General features: G+C 41.2%; 1 protein-coding gene across 2 annotated transcripts in view; it reads left to right on the forward strand.

The window, feature by feature from the left end:
• The first annotated feature begins 487 nt into the window (after positions 1–487).
• Positions 488–23,617, forward strand: part of SLC16A4 (solute carrier family 16 member 4) — a 32,364-nt gene continuing 9,234 nt past the window's right edge. Inside the window, exons 1-8 of one of the 2 annotated variants that reach the window (XM_007977632.3) lie at positions 488–3,768; positions 5,289–5,407; positions 11,667–11,799; positions 12,829–12,972; positions 13,499–13,660; positions 15,889–16,389; positions 18,073–18,284; positions 19,703–19,796. In XM_007977632.3, coding sequence (XP_007975823.1) covers positions 5,321–5,407; positions 11,667–11,799; positions 12,829–12,972; positions 13,499–13,660; positions 15,889–16,389; positions 18,073–18,284; positions 19,703–19,796 — 1,333 coding nt within the window. In that variant the 5' untranslated portion in view covers positions 488–3,768; positions 5,289–5,320. The remainder of the gene's footprint in view (positions 3,769–5,288; positions 5,408–11,666; positions 11,800–12,828; positions 12,973–13,498; positions 13,661–15,888; positions 16,390–18,072; positions 18,285–19,702; positions 19,797–23,617) is intronic. The other variant, XM_007977633.3, reaches the window with a different exon arrangement.

Here is a 23,617-nt window from a genome sequence, read left to right on the forward strand (position 1 = left end):
ATTTGAATCAGTAGACTGAAGAAGACTGCCCTCCCCAATGTGGGCGGAACTCATGCAATCCATTAAAGGCCTGACTAGAATAAAAGGCTAACAAAGAATTTCTCATTGCCTGACTGTCTTGGAGTCGGGACATCGGTCTTCTCCTGACTTTGGACTCAGACTCAGAATGGAACTTACACAAATGGCTCTCCTGGTTCTCAGGCCCTCTCAGACTAAAACTTACACCATCAGCACTTCTGGTTTTCAGGCTTCTGGACTCAGACTGGAACTACACCATCAACTCTCTTGATTGTCCCGCTTGCTGACCAGAGTGCAGGCTTTTCAGTCTCCATAATCATGTGAGTCAATTCTTATAGTAAATCAACCTCAATATCTCCTCCCCCATCACTGGTTCTTGCTCTGGAGAATATTCTATTCTTTCTCAATAACCCAGACTCATTCAACCACTCAGGTTTGATAATTCACTAGGATGACTCACAGGACCGAGCACGTAGTTGTTGTACTTACATGGTTTATTAAAGTGAAAGGATACAAAGCTGACTCAACAAAGGCAAAAGGAGGATGGGGCAAAGTCCAGAAGAAACCAGGCAGAAGCTTGCAAGAATTCTTCTATCAGTGAAGACACACAGGATGCAGTTAATTCCTCCAGCAATGAGTTGTAACATGTGTGAAATGTTGCCAATCCAGAAAGCTTAGTAGAGACTCAGTGCCCAAGGGGGCTGGTCACATAAGAACCCTCTGCCTAGCACATATCAAAATTCTAGGCTCCCAAAAAGAAAGCAAACGTTCAGCATAAAAATTGTATTGTTTACATACTTTAGGCACAATGATTCACTATTATCATTTAAGGAATGGTAGGAACCCCCCTGAAATCTAAGTTCCCAGTTGCCAGCCAGAGGCCAACCATGTAAACAGGCCTTTCAAAGAATAGGAATCTCAGGCCAGTGATGTTTCAAAGAATAGGAATCTCAGGCCAGTAACTCTTTTCTGCACAAGAATTGAATGAGGGCAAGGAGTCAACTGAAAATAAAATATCTTAATTCTAGTTGGTAATGCTTATTAAAGTCTAAATCCATAAGTGTTAAAGATTATTCCTGGGCTGGCTATATTTGACAGTGGGATGAGAGTAATCATGATGATTACCTTGGGTGATGATTGCAAAATCATGCTGCATTCTTGCTGAATAGCTTTAGGGCCAAGAGTTAAAAGGTTAGAAGTTGAGGGAATTATTTATGTTTCCTTAAAGACCCTATAAGCGTTATTAAGTCAATCAGGTACAGCTGCCAAAATGTTAACTAATATCCCAAAGGTGGCTTAAGAATTCTTTGTTCTTGCTATTAGGCCTCATTTGACTAACGAAAATTATTTTTCATGAACCAAGTACCAACAGTAGGTCCAATGTGTAGTCATCTTACATGATATCTTGTTAATCCTCACAACAACCTTGCAAAATATTAGATACACTTTAGAGTTTTAGAAACAGACTCAAAGAGTCTACGGGCTTAAAAAATGACAAAATTGAGATTATCACCAAGCCTGCAGATTTCTGTTAATGTGCCTTCATGAAACATATGTTTGAAGGAGTTATTCTCTGATTTGAAGGAGTTACTCTCTGATTACTTTGCTGCCCTCTTGGCCTCTATGAATGACTTCCTGTTCTGCTGCATTTCAAATCTGACCCCAGGCATTAGCATCAGAGTTCTCTATCAATATAAAGCCTGTTACAAGATAAAGATGAATAGGAATATGTGTGTGTGTGTGTGTGTATACACACACACATATACATTCCTATTCATCTATATGTGTATATATTCTTGTATGTGTACATATTCCTATATGTATATATGTACGTATATATATATATTCCTCTCTGTGTGTGTGAGAAAAATATATATAAAGTCTTGCCTCATTTCATCCTGTGATTAGAATTATAGGTAGCTGGCCCATTATGGTGGCTAAACCTGTAATCCCAATACTTTGGGAGGTCAAGATGGGAGGATCGCTTGAGCCCAGGAGATGGCAAACAGCCTGGGTAAAAGGGTGATACCCCCATCTCTACAACAACAAAAAATTTTAATTAGCTGAGCATGGTGGCGCATGCCTGTAGTCCCAGCTACTCAGGAGGCTGAGGTGGGAGGATTGCTTGAACTGGGGAGGTCAAGGCTGCAGTAAGCCATGATTATGCCACTGTACTCCAGTCTGGGCAATAAAGCAGACCCTGTCTCAATAAAAAAAGAAATCATAGATAGCCCTGCTTTAAAAGAGCAACAAGCGGGCCACCAAATAAATAAATAAATAAGTCTTGTTTACTAAAAAATGTTTTCAGGCCAGCCACAGTGGCTTATGTCTGTAATCCTAGCACTTTCGGGAGGCTAAGGCAGGCAGATTGCCTGAGCTCAGGAGTTCAAGACCAGCCTGGGCAACACGGTGAAACCCCGTCTCTACTAAAATACAAAAAATTAGCTGGGCGTGGTGGTGTGCACCTGTAGCCCCAGCTACTTGGGAGACTGAGGCAGGAGAATCGCTTGAACACGGGAGGCAGAGGTTGCAGTGAGCCGAAATTGCACCACTGCACTCCAGTCTGGGCAACAGAGACTCTGTCTCAAAAAAAAAAAAAAAAAAAAATGTAGTCTAGAGTGTATTCATAATTACAAACAGCTCTCTGGAAAGCATTTACCTTCTCTCTTCTGGTTTTCTCCTTCTGCTGAATGTTTATTTGATCCCTGCCACCAGCATCATGTAACCGCATAATCCTTCCATGGTTACACTTACAGGACACCCTCCCAAACCACTAAGCTGTCCTTCTGCAAGCACTTTAATCAAAAAGTGTTTTGGGTTTGATTTTAAGAACCTGAGAAGCCTCTTGCTTTTTAAAAAGGAGCATGCATAAATATGTGCAGATTTTCCAGATAAAACTAAAAACACATCCTTTCATCTAAAATATACTCTGGTTTAAAATCTGGAATATTGGTGTGGGAGACGAAAGACAATTTCCCATTTGACTTGTTTTGTTTCGTTTTATGTGGAGGGTAGAGTAGAGGGAGAAAATGGGAAGAGAAAGTTGAATTATCCCAGTAATTTTCTAGGAGTCTCAGCCTTAACCATTTCCAAAATAAAAAACAATCTCGTTAAAATTACTACGAGCATACATCTTTTGCAGGAGGTGGTTGAGGTATTCAGGTCTCAAAAATGCAATTAAAATGGGGTCTGAAACCCCAAATTAGTAAGCAGAATCTTTAGTCAATATACAAAAGGCCACACGAATGGGTTGAGCTTACTGAAGATTACTGTTTGTGGCCCAGGAAATGCCTCTCTCGCCACCCATCCAGTTTTATATTCTCCTGTAAAATAAGCATGTCATGAGAAGTTCCCTGAGGAACTTTGAAGACAAGTGTATGAGAGCTCTGGAGCCCCATCCCCCTGCCCTGAGCATAGTCGCCAAAAGGACTTTCCACTTAGTTTACTCTATGCTTGCTTTTGAGCCTGCGGCAAAAAATTCTACCTTCTGAGCGACTGTGGGTGGAGGGAGGGCCTGAGATGACATCAAATCACAGTCCTTCCTCCTCCCCTCAGGAAGTAAAGTCCACTAGCAGGAGGGCCTAAATCGTCTGAGCCGTCCTTGGCTCTTACAATGCTCACTTGTTTTCACAGTGTAGCAAAATGAAATGCCTTAGAAAAAGAGTAACATTCCAGAAAATGGTGTAATTTATTTTTCTTCCTTAATTGCCCGATCTGCGGAGGATTTCTTTGCTGAACACCACATCAAAGGTAAGATGGGAATGGGACTGTGTGCTGGGTTGGTTTTCTACGACGTCTTCGATGACTGGCATCTCTCCCCACCCAGCCTGCTCACCAGATGGCCATTCTGCACACCCTGCCAGCTGACTTTCCTTTTCAGTTAGAAACAGTCAGCCTTCAACCCAACAGGGAAAATAATGAGTACTGTTCCCCCTTCCTCAGAACATTTACATTTTCTTTTTGCTATCATTCTTTATATATACTTGTTTGTTTTACAGAACCGATTGTGAGAAGGTAGCACAGTGTCATGTTACTCCTGAATACTTTAGCATGTATCTCCTAAGAATATTCTCTTGTGGAACCACAAGATCACCATCATATCCAAGAGGTTAACCTTGGTATTCTGTATTATACAGTCCATATTCAAGTTTCCCCAATTGTCCCCACAAACTGTCTTTTACAACTTTTTTCTGATCTAGGATATATTCAATGAGCGGGTATCGCATTTCGTCGTCACGTCTGTTTAGCTCCAAAAATATTTACATTTAGCAAGTGTTTTCTAAGGAGAATTCCTAAACTCAAGGCTCCCCTTCCCTTTCTATCTCTTAAGTCGAGAGTTCACCCAGAGGACCAGCAGGGTGATGTACAGCTTCCCCAAGAAACTGGCTTGCAGATCTGGGGCGAGGGACACTGAGTACAGTTTTCAGATTGGCCACCCCACAGTCACTGAGGTCAGGCTTTCCAGGTAACTAAGTCCTTAGTTGCATCAGGCAGACTTCATCTGTAACTGAGGGGCTTCAGAAAAATTACAAGTGGTTTTATAGCAGAGGAAAAAAGGTTTTTTTGCTGTTTTGCTTTAAATTCCAACTTTTATTTTAGATTCAGGGTGTACATGTGTAGGTTTGTTACAAAGGTATATTGTGTGATGCTGAGATTTGAAGTATAATTGAACCTGTCACCCAGGTAGTGAGCATAGCACCCAATAGGGAGTTTTTCAACCCTCCTCCCTCCCTATCTTCTAGTCCCCAGTGTCTGTGGTTCCCATCTTTACGTCCATATGTACCCAATGTTTAGCTCCCACTTATAAGTGAGAACATGCAGTATTTGGTTGTTTCTGCATCAATTTGCTCAAGATAATGGTTTCCAGCTGCATCCATATTGCTGTAAAGGATATGATTTTGTTCTTTTTTATGGCTGTGTAGTATTCCATGGTGTCTATGTGTCACATTTTCTTTATCCAACCCACTCTTGATGAGCACATAGGTTGATTCCATGTCTTTGTTACTGTGAATAATGCTCAGTGAACATAAAAGTGCATGTGGCTTTTTGGTAGAACAATTTATCTTCCTTTGGGTATATACCCAGGAATGGGATTACTGGGTCAAATGGTAGTTCAATTTTTAGTTCTTTCAGAAATCTCCAAACTGCTTTGCACAGTGGCTGAACTAATTTGCATTCCCACCAACAATGTATGAACATTCCCTTTCAGATAAAAAGTTTAAAAGTTTAGTTTCTGGTCCACTGAATCAACTGTCTTGGATTTATCACAGGGATCTTCTGCATTTAAAATAGAAGAGGCATCATGCTGAAGAGGGAGGGGAAGGCCCGACCTTACACTGAAACCCTGGATGGAGGATGGGGATGGATGATTGTGGTTCATTTTTTCCTGGTAAGATTTCGCTTTTTTCCCCCTTTCCTATTGCCTGAAAGCAGGCTTTCTGGAGAAAGGCTCAGAGCTGCCTACAAATAAGATCACTTAGGAAATCTTTGGCATCTGAGTGGAGGGGTGGGCAGGAACAAGGCCAGGAGCTGTCAAAAACTGCTAAAGTCAGAGGCCCATGCCCAACCTAGGAGAAAGCTGAAAATGCCCCTAGAGTGAAAGCAGAAATGTTCCTGGGCTGGGTGTGGGGGTTCACGCCTATAAGTCCAGCACTTTGGGAGGCCTAGGTGGGCGGATCACTTGAAGTCAGGAGTTCGAGACCAGCCTGGCTAGCATGGTGAAACCCCATCTCTACAAAAATTAGCTGAGTGCAGTGGTGTGCGCCTGTAGTCCCAGCTACTTGGGAGGCTGAGGCAGGAGAATTGCTTGAACTCAGGAGGCGGAGACTGAAGTGAGCCAAGATCCTGCCACTGCATTGTAGCCTAGGCAACCATGAGAGACTCTCTCAAAACAAACAAACAGAAACATTCCTGAATCCAGTCCTCTAATCTTCCTGTCTACCACCTCTTAAACCTGAGAATGTTCAGTCACAATCAGCAGTTCTGTACTGCCTGCATGGCAGTTAGGGTTTGGGGACAATCATACTTTTAACCATCCCAAAAGTAGCACTGGGAGGTGCTAAAAAGTGCTCTGGGGGTGGTCTCCCCAGTTCAGCCCAGCATAGATAGAGCACTGCTGGCACAGCCCCTTCCACTGATAAGGGGTGGGGACGTTTCCTCTGGCCTGCTGTCTACTTCCCAATCCATCCCCACTAACTATAGTTTATGCTATCTATATTTCCGATGTGTTTGGAAAGGGAGGACATGGATTTTGAAGGGGGAGCCTGATTTTTCTCCTTCACCCATAAGCAACTAGACTAGGCATTCCATTTTTTAAATTAACTTCTTTCCCTCACCCTCCCAGGGGTTGAGGTGTGACAGTGGTGATCTGCATCATCAGCATGCCCATTCCAGAATGTCGGTGAAACCCAGCTATGCCCCACACAGCTCTCCAGAGATCGGCACCAGCAGCGCATGCACTCAAAAAAATACCCTTCTTGCTGACACTTCTCCCCTACTCAGCCCTACAGTAAGCAGCTCACAGGGAAGGGTAGCACAAGTCCTGGTGCCTTCTAATAATCCTATAGTTCACACGCAGATAACTAAGAGCTCTACAAATAGGATGGTGGGAAAACATCAGGCCTCCTCCCTAGTGCTACAGAAGTTAGGGGCAGAGGTCCCCTATCCTGAGCCAGGATTTATGTAATACAAAACTCCTAACACGTAATAGTAGTACTTGCTAAACATTAGCTTCAGTACTGAAGAATGTGGAATCTCATTTTCCTCCCAGAAATGTTACTAACAGGGAAACTAAAGGATGCCCTAAGTCTGAGAGCCCTTCCTGTGGCTGGGCCACCTCCCTAAATCATAGGTTTTGCAGAACGGGCACTGTTGGTGAGGATCTCTAATTCTCCTGCCTTTCTCCCCAGTAACCACCCTGACTTTTTCTACATTATCCTCTGAGGATAGAATGGTTTTTGACCAATTCAGTTGCTGGTAAGAAAAACCATCTAATAACCAGATTAATAAACACTGTACCACTTTTAGGGTGTGATACCGCTTACTAAGCACAAAAAATGCACTGGATCCTCAAAATGTTAACAATAAATTCAGAGGCTAATCCCCCACAGTTGTAATGTGCACACTTGAATGACTGTGCTTTTGTTTCTGTATGACTTAGAAGTTTTCTTTTCTATAACAGAGGAGCTCCTGGTAAGTGAAAAATAACAATGTTCTTTGGGAGCTTCCTACTTAAAAAAAAAGAGAGAGAGATTCATTCTAACCAACTTGCCACACTTTATATATTTGTATGACTGTTTTCTGTATTCAGTCTGTCTTACTAGACTGAATGTTCTGTGGGGGCAGGGCCTTCGTCTGCATTGCTCATGAGTATACGCTCATTACTGTAAGCCCAGTGCCAGTATACAGCCTGGAACATAGTAGGCACTCAGTAAATACTGTTGGTGGATGGATAGATGGGTGAATTGATAGCTGCACACATTTATGAATAAACAAATAAGGATGAAGGGGATAGTTGATGAAATTGAACAGATGAGAATGGCTCTTGAGGCTATGAGAAGCTAATGAGGAAAATTAAGCAGGGATGTCATAGATTTGCATTTCAGAGAAATGTGATAAGCAGATGCTACTGAGAGTTCAAATAGGAGAGAAATAACAAGAGTCTATTGGTTTAGCAACAAAAAAGTCCCATAACCTTGATAAGAGCTAGTACAGTGGAGCAGTGGGGGCCAAAGGTAGTGAACTTTAGTTTTCAGTGGAGTAGCGGAATGACAGAAAGCAGAGATACCTAATAGACTATTTTTTACAGAAGCTTGTCTGTGAAGGTCAGGAGGAGCTAGGGTGATACTAGAAAGGGATGCAGGTTAAGAAGTTGTTATTAGATAAAACTAATTCTGACAAAGCCTGGTCCCTGTATTGAAAATAAGTCACTGAAGCTGATCCAACTCCTTTCCCAAGACAATAATTAAAATGATCTAGTGAGGAAACTCTTACTGGAGGTGGGGTGTGGGGGAAGGCCTGCTTAAGGTGTTCCTGCCAGATTCAACCCAATTAACTGCTCTTAAAGACAAAAAGAAAATGAGGGGACTGGAGAAGTTCTAGGGTTTTTGCTTTATTTTGGAGTGAGTCATTTACAATGTATGATGTGGACTCTGGTAACAGAACTGAAACCTACCAAGCTTGGTCTAAGACATGGGATTATGTAGAATAATGCAGATTTATGTAGTCTGCTAAATTAACTAAGAAAAAACCTACACCTTGTGAGAGAGTTTTAATATCTTTGAGTTAAAACTCAAAACAAAGTTGGAAGACTTCAAGTTAAGGGACAGTAAGCATGGTAGGTGCAAAGGCTCTGCCCTTGGTCTTCTTGATACACAGTGGACATGGACCCAGTTATTAGAGACAAATCCTAACCATTCACTGCTGCTACACCCAGACATCAAGGACAAATCAGAGACAAAAAGCTCTGAACTGGGGGACCAGGAGCTAGCTAAATTTAGGTAGCTAAGAATATAGAGGTCAACATCCTCTAGATACCAGCACAGAACAAAAGGAAGTTTATTTTACAGAATGATGCATTTTAGTACTCCTTGCTCATGAAAGGACACAATCACCACATTATTATGAACTGACAGAAGAAAGTCCAAGTCATTTGAGATCTGTGTATATTTTCTAGTCTAATTTCTAGCCTGGCAGAAGTGCCTTAGAGGAAAATTATGGTTATAAATTGCCTAAATGGAGGCCTGATAAAATGTCTTTTTAACTTTTGAATATATAGTCCTGGCGTTTATAGCACTGTTCATTCTAAATAATTAGTTTGTTCCTTTTATCAAATCAGAAAGGGGAAAAGTATATCAAGAGACTTCTTCCTCACCACTACCACTGTTGGAATTTCTGAGCATCGCCAATAGTGATGGGGTGAAAAGAAGGGGGCAGGTCTTGACGATTATTTAAAAGCAGGGGTTGAGGGAGGGAGGTATCTAAGAGAAAGCATATTTCTCATTCAAATGAATGAGGGGATGGTACCAATAGAAAAAACTGAAAAAAGTAGGCATAGGATAAGGGAAATGTGAGTTTATGTTTGGACAAGTTGACTAGAAGTTATAAAGATATGGTAGACAATTAGAGGAGTTTAAAGCTCTCGGGAAAGCAGAATGGAAACCACAGTTAATTGTTTTGAGTGTTAAGTGCCAAATATTAAGTACTTTATCAGAATTTTCTCAATTACTCTTCACAGTCTTATGAGCTAGGTAACATTTTCATCCCCCCCGCCGCCCCTCCATCATAAAAGAGGAAGCTTAACCCATGTGATGTGCGAAGTAGTTTGCCCAAGGTCACGCCCCAGTAGGAAGCACAGCCTGGATGCAAGTTAAGGCAGACTGATTGCAGAACCCTATTCAGCTACACCACCATAAGTATGCAGGTGGTAATTAAAACCTTGAGAGTGAATGATTGTCCAGGGAACAGGTATTAAGCGAGATGAGTACAGAACTGTAACAGGTGGGCTGAGAAAGTGGCATTAATGAAAGGGAACCTAAGGCTTTGTGGTTCTTTTATTATTATTAATTTTGAGACAAGGTCTCACTGTCGCCCAGGCTGGAGTGCAGATAGTATGATCACAGCTCACTGTACCCTTGACCTCCCAGGTTCAGGTGATCCTCCCACCTCACCCTCCCAGGTAGCTGGGACTACAGGTGTTATACCACTACGCCCAGCTAATTTTTTGTACTTTTTGTAGAGACAGGGTTTTGCCATGTTGCCCAGGCTGGTCTTGAACTCCTGGGCTCAAGCGATCCACCCACCTTGGCCTCCCAAAGTACTAGGATTATAGGCAGGAGCCTCCATGCCCAGCTGGTTTTGTGGTTCATAAGCAATGCACGGCCAGGTTGAAAGCAGAGGTGGCCTTGAAAAGCCAGTGCTACTGAAACAAGGAAAGGAAAACGGGAAGCCAGGAAGCCCCTGGAGATAGAGAGTACACATGGCTCCTGGGCTTTGAGAGTGAATGCAAACCCTGGCTAGGTTTCCCCTCTAGACCCCTGTGGGATCAAGTATGACTGTTACTCAAAAAGGGAAAGAAAGAATAGCACTTAACAGCCCCCCGGCTAACTAGAATTCTGAGAAATAAAAGTTAATACTCCACAGAAAGAAAACCTCATCTCCAAAGCAGCAATTCTAGTGGAGTGCAGGTAAGGAAGATTAGGTGCGGCAGAAAGAAAAGGATGGGGCACCTGGCCCAACCTTAAGGTGACCATACATCCCAGTTAATCCAAAATTAAGCACCCCTTTTCACTCTTGAGTGTCTCAATTTGGATGATACATTATATGGTCAACCTATTTATATATCAAGTGAAGGAAGGTACTCAGCTCAGCAGCAGAGTTAAATCAAAACTAATCTAAGAACTGATGGGAATAATTATTCCTCTTATGGACAAACACTTTTCTCCCACAAAGGTAACTGAAATTAGCTGTCTTTAACAGATGCTGCTGAGGGCAGTAGAGGAGTGCCGGATCTAGAGTCAGTCTAATCTGGGTTCAAATCTCAGTTCCAGTACCCCTATTTTAAGCAACTTTTTACCTCTCTAAACTTCAATTTCCTGATCTTAGAACTGCTGTCGCAAAATTATAACTGAGAAAATTATTACGGAGACAGAGATCTGACCTAACCAACTCCATCTTGCTTCTAACTTCCAAGCTGTCCTTGTTCATTCTCATGCGTAGGCTGAACTAACTTTGGGTGAAACTTAGTTGATAGCTTAATTTTGAAAGAGAAACTAACAGCCCTTTCCAAAAAAAAAAAACAAAAAAAAACAAAAACAAACAAACAAACAAAAAAACACCTCCTTTCTGCCTGGGGACTAGATTGCCTTTGTAGGACTAAAAATTAGCCATGAAGATTAGAAATTATGGTTTAGGAATCATACAGCTGGAGGCTACAAGACAGACCCTCCCCAAATTGCTCGGGGGATAACATCACTATTGTGAAACCTAAGATCAGTGCTTGAGATAATTTGCAGACCCTGCACTTGATGGATCAGCTGGCACCACCCAGATTAATAAACTGGTTTATCTGGTCATGGGTCCCCCTACCCTGCCCGCCCCCGCCCCTGCCCCTGCCCTTCCATCCAGAAGTGACTAGGCACAAAAGGGCAGCTTTGTTTCATCTCTGACCCAACCAATCAGCACTCCCAACTCACTGGCACCCCACCCACCAAATTATCCTTAAAAACTCTGATCCCCAAAAGCTCAGGGAAACTGACTGGCATAATAAACTCCAGTCTCCTGCGGGCACTGTGGGAATAATTCTTTCTCTACTGCAATTCCCGTCTTGATAAATCAGCTGTATCTAGGCAGCAGGCAAGGTGAACCCATTGGATGGTTTATTTGGTATAAATTATTTGTTATACAACACTGGCATGCCTATTCCAAAGCCATGAAATGAGGATTAAATGAGATGTTTCCATTTAAAATGCTTAGCTACTTTGAAAGTAATGACTTCCCCCATAAAATATAAGATGTATAATGAGGCTCAACCAATAAGGCAAACTGGTAAATAGTTGTAGGTTAAGGAAATCATAACTTCTAGTAGCCGTAATTGCCTCTGTAATGGCTGACTTACCACCTGAGTTGGACTCTGGTCTGCTTTGATTTAGGTGAATGTGTTTGTGATGGGGATGACCAAGACTTTTGCAATTTTCTTTGTGGTCTTTCAAGAAGAGTTTGAAGGCACCTCAGAGCAAATTGGTTGGATTGGATCCATCATGTCATCTCTTCGTTTTTGTGCAGGTATAAGGCTGGCAACAAGCTTGCTGTCCAAAGAGAAGAACCACAAAGGGCAATTCCAAGATTCCTATTCCAGACTGAAGCATTGCTAAAATTCAGGTTCATTATGTAACACTAAGAAAGTAAGGAATTGCAATATTTAGCTTCCACTTGACTTAGTAACAAAGTTGGGAGAATCAGCATTCAAAGAAAGAAAGATGAAGAATTATTAAATGCCATGATTCAGTATTTCATGCATTGCCTTTCCAGTCTGTTAATGCCTTAATATGGGTTCAGTGAGTAAGGCCCTCAACCTGGAAGTTAGGCCATGAAGTTCTAGTTATCTAAGTATACTCAGAACAATTTTATTTATTTATTTATTTATTTTTTTGAGACAGACTCTCACTCTGTTGCCCAGGCTGGAGCGTAGCGGTGTAATCTTGGCTCACTGCAACCTCCATCTCCCAGGTTCAAGCGATTCTCCTGCCTCAGCCTCCCACGTAGCTGGGATTACAGGCGCCCGCCACCATGACTGGCTAATTTTTGTATTTTTAGTAGAGATGGGGTTTCACCATGTTGGCCAGGCTGGTCTCAAACTCCAGACCTCAGGTGATCTGCCCACCTTGGTCTCCCAAAGTATGAGATTAAAGAGCCACGGCGTCCAGCCTTAAAACAAATTATAGAACCAATTTCTCCTCTTTTATTTGGAGCTGTAACAGGATGGAATAGCAGATAAGTGATTCAACCTTATTCTAGTCATTGACCACTATATGCAATCTTTTCGTGGAGGTTCTATAATGAATTTCAAAACACCTCCCCTCCAAACCTTATTATGCAATAAACATTTTCTTTTAAACTCCCCTTCCAAAAACTAAAATAGTGTGAGACTAGTGATATTAAGAAACCCGATATGAAAATATTTTTTGAAGAATACGTAATACTTCAAAGTAAACAGTCCTCTTGCTTTCCTTGTCATTCATTTAAATCGCCATCAGAGGATAAGAGATGCCAGATCATATTTACCTAAGAATTGCCTTTCTTTCTTCTCTTAAGGTCCCCTGGTTGCTATTATTTGTGACATACTTGGAGAGAAAACTACCTCCATTCTTGGGGCTTTCCTTGTTACTGGTGGATATCTGATCAGCAGCTGGGCCACAAGTATTCCTTTTCTTTGTGTGACTATGGGACTTCTACCTGGTGAGTTCATTGTAATTATGTGATCATAGAAGGATGGGAGTGGTGGCTCACACTTGTAATCCTAGCACTTTGGGAGGCCAAAGCGGGTGGATCGCTTGAGTCCAGAAGTTCCAGACCAGCCTGGGCAACATGGTGAAACCCTGTCTCTACTAAAAATACAAAAATTAGCCAGGCCAGTGGTGGCACATGTCTGTAGTCCCAGCTGTTTGGGAGGCTGAGGCAGGAGGATTGCTTGAGCCCAGGAAGTTGAGACTATAGTGAGCCGAGCCTGCGCCACTGCACTTCAGTCTGGGTAACAAAGTGAGACCCTGTCTCAAAATATGTATGTGTGTGTGTATATATATATGTGTGTGTGTGTATGTATATATATATATATGCATCTATCCATAGAAGATGGAACAGGACCCTTCCCTTCTACTGTTCCTGGGTCCAAAAGGCCTATTATCTTGGATCCAGGAAATTATCTTTTCTGGTATCAAGCCACTTAATGTGAGAGTGATTCTAAACTATTACGTTTTTCTTTTAGGTTTGGGTTCTGCTTTCTTATACCAAGTAGCTGCTGTGGTAACTACCAAATACTTCAAAAAACGATTGGCTCTTTCTACAGCTATTGCTCGTTCTGGGATGGGACTGACTTTTCTGTTGGCACCCTTTACAAAATTCCTTATAGATCTGTATGACTGGACAGGTAAGTCATTCTAAGTTTCTTTACTATCAACTGTGCAAGATTTAGCATTCAGCTTTCTCCCTTTGAGAATTGGAAGTTAAGACTTTTAGAGCAATCGATTTCACAAGGTATTGCAAAAGAGGAAATAAGCATAATTTCTAAAGTAAATATGCTTCTCTTCCCTGGAGAATACATATGCAGAGGAGATCTTGAAATACTTGCAGGCTTTGCCAGCTCATACAAGCAACTCAGAATTTACCATAGGGCTCAACGTCTGAGGAGATAGAGGGCATTCTGTGCAGCTGGAAACAGCTTGCAGTAAAAGCGATACTCCTGGGGAAACAAGGCGTCCCCCTTCCTCCCTCAAAACACTCATTTTGCCCATTTTCCCTTTAAGACAAAAATCTGCATTTAAAAAATGCCTCCTCCATCAGACTCACTAAAATAGATGAAAAAGAAAAATACTTTGGTAAAAAGAGTATGTTCCTTAGGCCGGGCGCGGTGGCTCAAGCCTGTAATCCCAGCACTTTGGGAGGCCGAGACGGGCGGATCACGAGGTCAGGAGATCAAGACCATCCTGGCTAACACGGTGAAACCCCGTCTCTACTAAAAAATACAAAAATCTAGCCGGGCGAGGTGGCGGGCGCCTGTAGTCCCAGCTACTCGGGAGTCTTGAGGCAGGAGAATGGCGTGAACCCGGGAGGCGGAGCTTGCAGTGAGCTGAGATCCGGCCACTGCACTCCAGCCTGGGCGACAGAGTGAAACTCCGCCTCAAAAAAAAAAAAAAAAAAAAGAGTATGTTCCTTAATAGTTTATATAATGTCAACTATAAATTTTCGCAAATGAATAAAAAATGATTCATCTCACAATTTTCTTTGTAACTAAGACATTTGGATTAAAATAATCTTAAACTACTGGAAAAAATATATGTATATGTAGGTATTCATGCCTATTGCTATCTACAAGGCAGTTTTGTTGAATCTTTCCTAACTATTCAGTAGTCTCATGGTGAATGGGACCAGCTGACAAATCCATGATAGGATAGCAGAACCTATAGCCTATTCTATCTTTAGAAGCACCATACAAGCCATAGCTTTGATCAGGACATGCTGAATGCAAGCAACTATTCAGCTTCAAAGGCAAGATTAGCATCTGTCATCTTTTAAGGAAGATCTAAAAAATGTCATGGGATGAAAGGCTATCCATGCCTTCCTCCCCCCGCTTTTTTTTTTTTTTTTTTTTTTTGAGATAGGCTCTCTTTGTCACTCAGGCTGGAGTGCTGTGGCATAACATCGGCTCACTGCAACCTCCACCTCCTAGGCTAAGCAATCCTCCCACCTTAGCCTCCCAAGTAACTGGGACTACAGGTGAATATCACCACATCAGGCTAATTTTTTTTGTATTTTTTGTAGAGACAGGTTTTCACCATGTTGCCCAGGCTGGTCCTGAACTCCTGGGCTCAAGTGATCTCCTGCCTCAGCCTCCCAAAATGCTAGGACTATAGGCATGAGCCATAGCACCTGGCCAGGTGTCCCCTCTTCTAAGGTTGTTTCCAAATGATTTATTTCATCTTATTCTATTTTTTCTGTACCTAAATCTGTACTCTCACTTCAGGATATTTAAATTTTCTTTCTTTTTTTTTTGAGACGGAGTCTCGCTCTGTTGCCCAGGCTGGAGTGCAGTAGCGCGATCTCCACTCACTGCAAGCTCCGCCTCCCGGGTTCACGCCATTCTCCTGCCTCAGCCTCCCATGTAGCTGGGACTGCAGGCGCCCGCCACCGCGCCTGGCTAATTTTTGTATTTTTAGTGGAGACGGGGTTTCACCATGTCAGCCAGGATGGTCTCGATCTCCTGACCTCATGACCCACCTGTCTCGGCCTCTCAAAGTGCTGGGATTACCAGCGCGAGTCACTGCCCGGCCTAAATTTTCTATTTAATATTTTAGCATTTGAAATACCCTCCTCTCCCTCCAAAAACTTGCCCCCCCCCCCAACGCTTAACACAAATAACCACCACCTCTCCTTTTATCCCACCTATTGGTGCAGCTTTCTGGTTCTCTATCTCCAAAGCACTACATTAGTACATGGATACTGCAGTGTATATGACTAATAAGTCAAATCGGAGACAAAGTAATGTTTTCAAGAATTAATGGGCTATGCCGGTGGGGCCTCTTCTGAGCCTATGAACACAAAGCAATATTGTGAACTGAAAGGCTATTTTTAATTGCTCAATCTCTCCCTCCTATTTAGGTGCCCTTATATTATTTGGAGCTATTGCATTGAATTTGGTGCCTTCTAGTATGCTCTTAAGACCCATCCATATCAAAACTGAGAATTCTGGTATTAAAGATAAAGGCAGCAGTTTGTCTGCACGTGGTCCAGAGGCATGTGCAACAGAAACACACTGTGATGAGACAGAAGAGTCTACCATCAAGGACAGTACTACGCAGAAGCCTGGACTACCTAGCACAAATTTAATAGTCTCACAAAATCAAAGTGAAGAGTTCTACAATGGGCCTAACAGGAACAGACTGTTATTAAAAAGTAATGAAGAAAGTGATAAGGTTATCTCGTGGAGCTGCAAACAACTCTTTGATATTTCTCTCTTTAGAAATCCTTTCTTCTACATATTTACTTGGTCTTTTCTCCTCAGTCAGTTAGCATACTTCATCCCTACCTTTCACTTGGTAGCCAGAGCCAAAACACTGGGGATTGACATCATGGATGCCTCTTACCTCGTTTCCGTAGCAGGTAAGAAAGCCTACGTCAGCCTTCTACCCAAAAGGAAAGATCAGCTTAATTTTACAAGTTTTTTACATTTTAATAAAAAGCTAAAGAAAAACAAAAGAGGAATTGTAGAAGGGCCAGAGAAAGTAAAATGTTTGAGGCTAAATGGAGCACCTGGGCACTTCCCCGGAACAGATCTCTGTCACTGCACACAGGCTCCCCTACTAGATAGTGGACACTAAAACAAGTCTTACTCATCTTCATATAACAGTGTTTGACACAGTAGACATTATTTATTAGATAAATGTGGAAATTTCAAAAAGCTGATGCTCAGTGGTAATAGCCACTGTAAGGAGCAGAAAACCCCAGGTAGACAGCACAGTGCAGTGGCTCAAAGGATTGGTTCTGGAGCAAGACTTCCCTGGCTCAACCTCCTGCTCTGTATTTCTTAACTGTGGGAACTTCAGCAAGTTACTTTGCTTCATGGTGCCTTCGTTTCATCTGTAATACAGGGATAATAGTATCTACCCTAATAAGATTGTCAGGATCAAAAAAGCAATGCATGTAGAGTTTAGAATAGTGCCTGGCCTGTAGCAAGCATTCAGTAATGTTTTATTATTTGTAGCTAAGGATTTTTCCCCTTGAACTCATAGTAAAACAGATAAATACAACTTTTAAGGCTAGTCACTTATGGATTGTCTGATATTTAAAATAAGTTAAAATGTAAATTAAAAATAAAAACAACTGGCCGGGCGTAGTGGCTCACGCCTGTAATCCCAGCATTTTGGGAGGCTGAGGTGGGCGAATCACGAGGCCAGGAGATTGAGACCATCCTGGCTAACATGGTAAAACCCCATCTCTACTAAAAATACAAAAAATTAGCTGGGCACGGTAGCGGGCACCTGTAGTAGCAACTACTCGGGAGGCTGAGGCAGGAGAATAGCACGAACCCGGGAGGCAGAACTTGCAGTGAGGCGAGATTGTGCCACCACACTCCAGCCTGGGCGACAGAGCGAGACTGTTTCAAAAATAATAATAATAATAAAATGAAAATAAATAAATAAAAGCAACTATTTTAGTTGACTACTCATAAAACTGTTTAAAGACAGAATGCTTGATCTAGAAGATAGGGATTTGGTCAGGTACAGTGGTCCAAAATACGATCTCCCATTTCCAAACTTACTACATATTTTCAAATTAAGCATAAACTTTGGAGGACTTAATTCCTAAAACTTCATATGCAATTATGAGTCCCAACATCTTTTTTAACAGAAGACTTATTTATACTCCAATCTTCTACAATACAATTTCCCCAAGACACTGACCTGAAGGTCTATTTGTCTTTTAGAAACTTCATTTTCTCACTTGCAGGACCTCTTAGACGAAGGGACTGCATGGCCTTCTGCGCCCAGGGTCCTCTGTAACCAAAGATTCCCACTGTAGTGATGATGTAAGCTTTCCAAACACAATCAGAAAAAAACACTAACTACGGGGGTCTTCTACACAACTCTAGCGGAGACTTTTTTGCTATTAAATGTACTTGGAATAGGTAAGTAAATAATAGAGCTTAATGGTACACAAATGAAATCATTTTTTTCCTCACATATCCTGGCCTCGGGATGAGGTCATTACTTGGGAAATGATGCAGTATGCATTCACATTTTTCAAAGGGGCTAGGAAAATAAAAAGATTTCAATATTGTTCCAGGTATCCTTGAGACGGTCAGTCAGATTATTTCTGGATGGGTTGCTGATCAAAACTGGATTAAGAAGTATCATTACCACAAGTCTTACCTCATCCTCTGCGGCATCACTAACCTGCTTGCTCCTTTAGCCACCACATTTCCACTACTTATGACCTACACCATCTGCTTTGCCATCTTTGCTGGTGGTTACCTGGCACTGATACTGCCTGTACTGGTGAGTAGACACACTCATTAACATTGTTAAACCATTCAGTAAAAGCAAATATCAGTAACAATCTCCCCAAAATACGTATTTTGTATTAATTTTATAACTTAAAAAAATCATTTCAAACATCTTAGGAACTCTGCAGCTATATCCTGTCCGGTTACTCATCTTGTGTGTGACGGGGGAGGGATGGTGAGAGGACTATCCACATGGGACAGCAATAAAATTAAAGCAAAAAAGGGATCAGCAGGATTCCTTTTTACTTATCAGTCTCCTAGATTAGGCTTGTGTTCACTTCTCTCCTTCAGTTCCAGAAACTTGTTTGGCTCCTTTTAAGACATAATCTTAAAGAAGAGATCTCTGGGAACACAGAGAAAAACGGATTTCCTGACCAGTGTGGTTTCTCTCTTGAAGTTATTGCTTTGGTCCTGTGTACTTTCACAGGGCCATTGTTTTATACTTCCTCTCCACTTTTACCCTAAACTGACTCAAAGTCCTTGACCCAGATGCAACCAAAATACTTCTACAAATACTTCTGTGTTCTGGGAACCCCTGGGAATTTCATGGGTTCTCCTTAGAACCAGGTGCTAAACATGCTGGAACAGATTTCCTAGAAAACTTCTGTTCTATCAATATTAGCATAAGTGCTACAGAATATTATACGAAGCTCAGGCAAAAATCAAGCTTCCTAAAGCTGAAATTAACTCCTTGTGTTATCTGATTACTTACAAACCAATGGCTGATACCTAGCCTTAGGGGATTCAAGAATATCACCATCTGGCCGGGTGTGGTGGCTCACACCTGTGTCAGCACTTCGGCAGGCAGAGGCGGGTGGATCGCTGGAGCTCAGGAGTTGGAGACCAGCCTGGGCAACATGGTGAAACCCCGTCTCTACGAAAAATAAAAAAATGAGCCAGGTGCGGTGGCACGCACCTGTGGTCCCAGCTACTTGGAAGTAGCTCCCTTGAGGTGGGAGGATCGCTTGAACCTGGGAGGTGAAGGTTGCAGTGAGCCATGATCATACAACTGCACTCCACTCTGGGTGACAGAGTGAGACCCTGTCTCAAAAAAAAAAAAAAAAAAAAGAGTATCACTATCAATTCATATTGTAAATATCATTTCCTAATAGGGAAAAGCAGCAAGGTTTGGGGAAGAAAAAGTACCCATGAACCACCTAAAAAATTAAAATGAAAATAAAAACTTGTATTCTTACTAATAAACTGAAAACACTGCCTGCCTAGCAGTTACTGTTCACTATTAGTCCTCAGCTCTTTCACAATACTGGGGGCAAAAAGCCAACCAACTCACCCCAGAAGTCACACTGTTCATAGCTTGAGATTATATAAATAGTATTTGTCCCTTTTAGGCAGAAGTCTCTATAGAATTTCACCCTTAATGTGGCTAACACTGAATTCTAATTCCTACAGGTTGATCTGTGTAGGAATTCTACAGTAAACAGGTTTTTGGGACTTGCCAGCTTCTTTGCTGGGATGGCTGTCCTTTCTGGACCACCTATAGCAGGTAACACCTTTCACCACATTCTGAACAAATTTCAATAGCAATAAAAGGAAACACTGATCCAGGATTAATGGTAACATGTAATGACAGTATCAGGTTAAAAGAAACAGATTATTTCTGCTTTTCCTATATCTACTCACTCCATCACCAGTGCAGGAAAATCTGAAGGCTCAGATTCTTGTATTCTCTTAAGATGTGCCTTAAGCAGATTCTTATATTCTTGGGAGTTGTAGGGCAGACCCTGGATCTATGTCTACTTGTCTGGGGGAGACAATCCAGAGTGTTTTCAGAGCTTCAAAGACCCATGATGCTTAAAAAAAAAAAAAAAAAAAAGAAAGAAAGAAAAAAAAAAAGGCTGGGAGCAATTGCTGACGTCTGTAATTCTAGTACTCTGAGAGGCCAAGGCGGGGGTTATCACTTGAGCTGAGGGGTTTGAGACCAGCCTGGGCAACAGAGAGACCTTGTCTCTATAAAAGAAAAAATGAAACAAACAAAAATCAATGTATGACTAGCATCCTGTATATAAACATGAGTCACTTTTATAGAGCTTGAAAGGTATAGGCCTGACACTTTTATTCTTCTGATGTGCCATATGGATGTCCAGGATTGCTTATTATCTGTTCTTTAAGTATCTCTCTTTGAAAAGAGGCCCTTCAAATTGTGGGTACCAAGGATGGGAGGATACTTGCCCTAAAGGCCAGATCTCTATGGAGAGGCTATTGGGGGCCATTGAAAATGATTATATACAAGTACAGTAAACATTTGGGGAGTTCTCATATGTAAGTTAACTTTAAGATTCAAATTGTAGTTTTACATTCACCTTTTACCTAACTGGACATTTTATGCTTGCTGAACATTTAATCTAATACTATTACAAACTTAAATACTCACACAGAAATATTTCTAGGGAAGAGACCTAAACTTCAGTTTCTCACACACCACAGGTTCTCAATGTATTTCAATGTACAAATTGCTATGACATTTCTAATCATCCACAAAAAGGAACTTAGCCTAAAACTTACTTTTGCTTCTTTTAGTCCTGAAGTAAGACAGAAGGGAGTTGATCTTGTCTCACTATCATTTTTTAAAAATTAAGTTTCATAATGATGTTAAATTTATACCTCTTAAGACTCAGAAAGGGGCCAGGCACAGTGGCTCACGCCTGTAATCCCAGCACTTTGGGAGGTCGAAGTGGGTGGATCACCTGAGGTTAGGAGTTCGAGACCAGCCTGGCCAACATGGCGAAACCCCGTCTCTACTAAAAATACAAAAATTAGCCAAATGTAGTGGCAGGCGCCTATAATCCCAGCTAACTCTGGAGGCTGAGGCAGGAGAACTGCTTGAACCCGGGGGATGGGGTTGCCATGAGCCGACTTCACTTTGCACCACTTCACTCCAGCCTGGGCAACAGAGCGAGATTTCATCTCAAAAAAAAAAAAAAGATTCAGAAAAAGTAAATATTAAAAGAAGGAGTATAAACTAAGGATAACAAGAATTGTTACTGAGAGGGCCTGGCATAGTGGCTCACGCCTATAATCTCAGCACTTAGGGAGGCCAAGGTGGGAGGATTGTGTGAGTCCAAGAGTTCCAGACCAGCCTGGACAAGACAGTGAGGCACCATCTCTACAAAAAAATTTTTAAAAATCAGCCAGATGTGGTGGTGCATACCTGTAGTCCCAGCTACACAGGAGGCTGAGGTAGGAGGATTGCTTGAGCCCAGGAATGAGGGCAGTGAGCCTTGATCATGCCACTGCACTCCAGTCTGGGTGACAGAGTGAGACCCTGTCTAAAAAAATAAATAAATAAATAAATAAAATTAGTACCAGGAACAAAAAACTATGCCACTATCTGAGGTTCAATTAAGGTATACTTATTCTAAAGAAAAAATTTATATAAATATGCAACCAACTCTCTTATTTGCATTTATGAACATACCCCTTCCCATGCTATCTAACACTTAGCCTACGTTTCACACCTGGAAAGCAGGCTAGAATTATAAAGTAAAGCCCAGAATTGTTATATAGGGACTAGTAAAAGGAGGCCAAATACCAGAAGTACCTTGCACAACTACTCTATGGCTAGTACCCAGGACAGTGAGATACAGAAAACAGAGCTCAAACACAGTTTGCTGATGCATTTTTTCCATCTTGATCCTTCTTCACTGGCTGTCCCAGTAGTACCTTGGAATTTTTCAAGCCTATTGGGCCAAAAGTACAAGGAAGTAACAAATACAAGGGCATAGAATATCTTACTCAAATGAAAAAGACAAGCGACAAAACTATAACACGTTTAATGTCCTATATGTCTTTGTATACTTCTTAAAATAAAATGTTTAAATAGTTCAATACTCGAGAAGACAAGGCAAGTTTTCTGAAGACCATTACCTGAAAAGAAAAAGCTACAGGTATATATGTGAGTTCTGAAGTAAATTTGTTGGGTAATGATCTCATTGTTTTTATGAAAACAGACTACCACAGAGCAGATTAAAAAACAGGATATATCACTTTATTTTCAAACTTTTATTTCATACACACACACACCTATGTAATGTAAAATATGAGATATAAAATACTTCTGTCAATAAGACAAAAAAAAGTTAACAAACTTTTGTTAGCCCAAATCCAGTATATCCTAGCACCATACGTAAGGATAAAAAACTCATATTTTTTTACCCATTAATTCAGAGAGTTTTACTTAGGCAGCCATACATTCTGTAAGCTCTACAAAAAAGTCAAAGCAAGTTATAAGGTTATTGCTAAAGCTTACGTAGAAATTTTTAGTCCAGGACGTGCTCCTAGTATCTTAAACAAGATTCTAACTGCAATGCTGTGCCCTTAACCATCTGTTAAAGAAATAAATTACAGGAAAGCTTTGTTCCTCTAAGTCATTCCTCGGTGAAATGACAGAGGACGTTACAAAGGCCATTAGATTTGTTCCTGACTTCTGACTCCAGCAGCAACTACCAAAGAAACATTAGAAATGTTGATGTACAGATCAACTCAGTTCTTGCAGATGTAGGCAGAACTGAGTCTTTAACTGAATCAAAAGGTTTACTGGTGATGAAACATTAAATTCTCAACCAAACTTAGATCTTCAGAACTATATAAGATTCTCATTTTTTACTTACCTAAATCTGTTATTACCAAATCGCAAAAGTTGAAACTCCTATAAAAGAGTATAGGCATTTTAAATTAGGAATCTAACAGAAGTAAAACTTCTCATAATAATCTTCAGTCAAAACACTACTTAAAAATGGTAACATTTCAGCCATGCTCTTGTAGATCACACAGACAAAAAAGGTAACACATTACATGAACAATATTTCTGTCCTTCCTGTATGAAAATAAAAAAGAAAACAATATTAGTTCTATGCAACATATTTTAATAATTCAAGGAAAGCAAAATAGCACAAGAAATTCATAGAACCATATATACTATTCTTATATTTTTTAAAATACAGAGAATATGGGCAAGAAAATTATACACCTCGATTTCTTACCTTTCTTTCATGATTTTAAGGAATAATGGTAGCAACAAAATTCTTTACTGAAACTGAGAGATTGAAAGGATGAAAGTTAAAACTTACCAGTCCCCACACCTCCTTTGTAAGACAACGCCCTGCCCACCCACTCTACCCCAAAGTCCCTTCTTATTCCTTTGCAATACTCAGTGACAATTTCAATTTTAATTAAAAAATATGGCCTGCATTGGAGTAGTGAGTTTTAGGATTGTTCTAGGTTCCCTGACCCAGGGTGGTTAGTAGACCTAAGTGTAGACCAAATATCACACAGCTCATCCAAACCCAACTGCTGCATTTGGGGTTA

This window comes from Chlorocebus sabaeus, chromosome 20 (genome assembly GCF_047675955.1).
Source record: "Chlorocebus sabaeus isolate Y175 chromosome 20, mChlSab1.0.hap1, whole genome shotgun sequence".
NCBI lineage: Eukaryota > Metazoa > Chordata > Mammalia > Primates > Cercopithecidae > Chlorocebus > Chlorocebus sabaeus.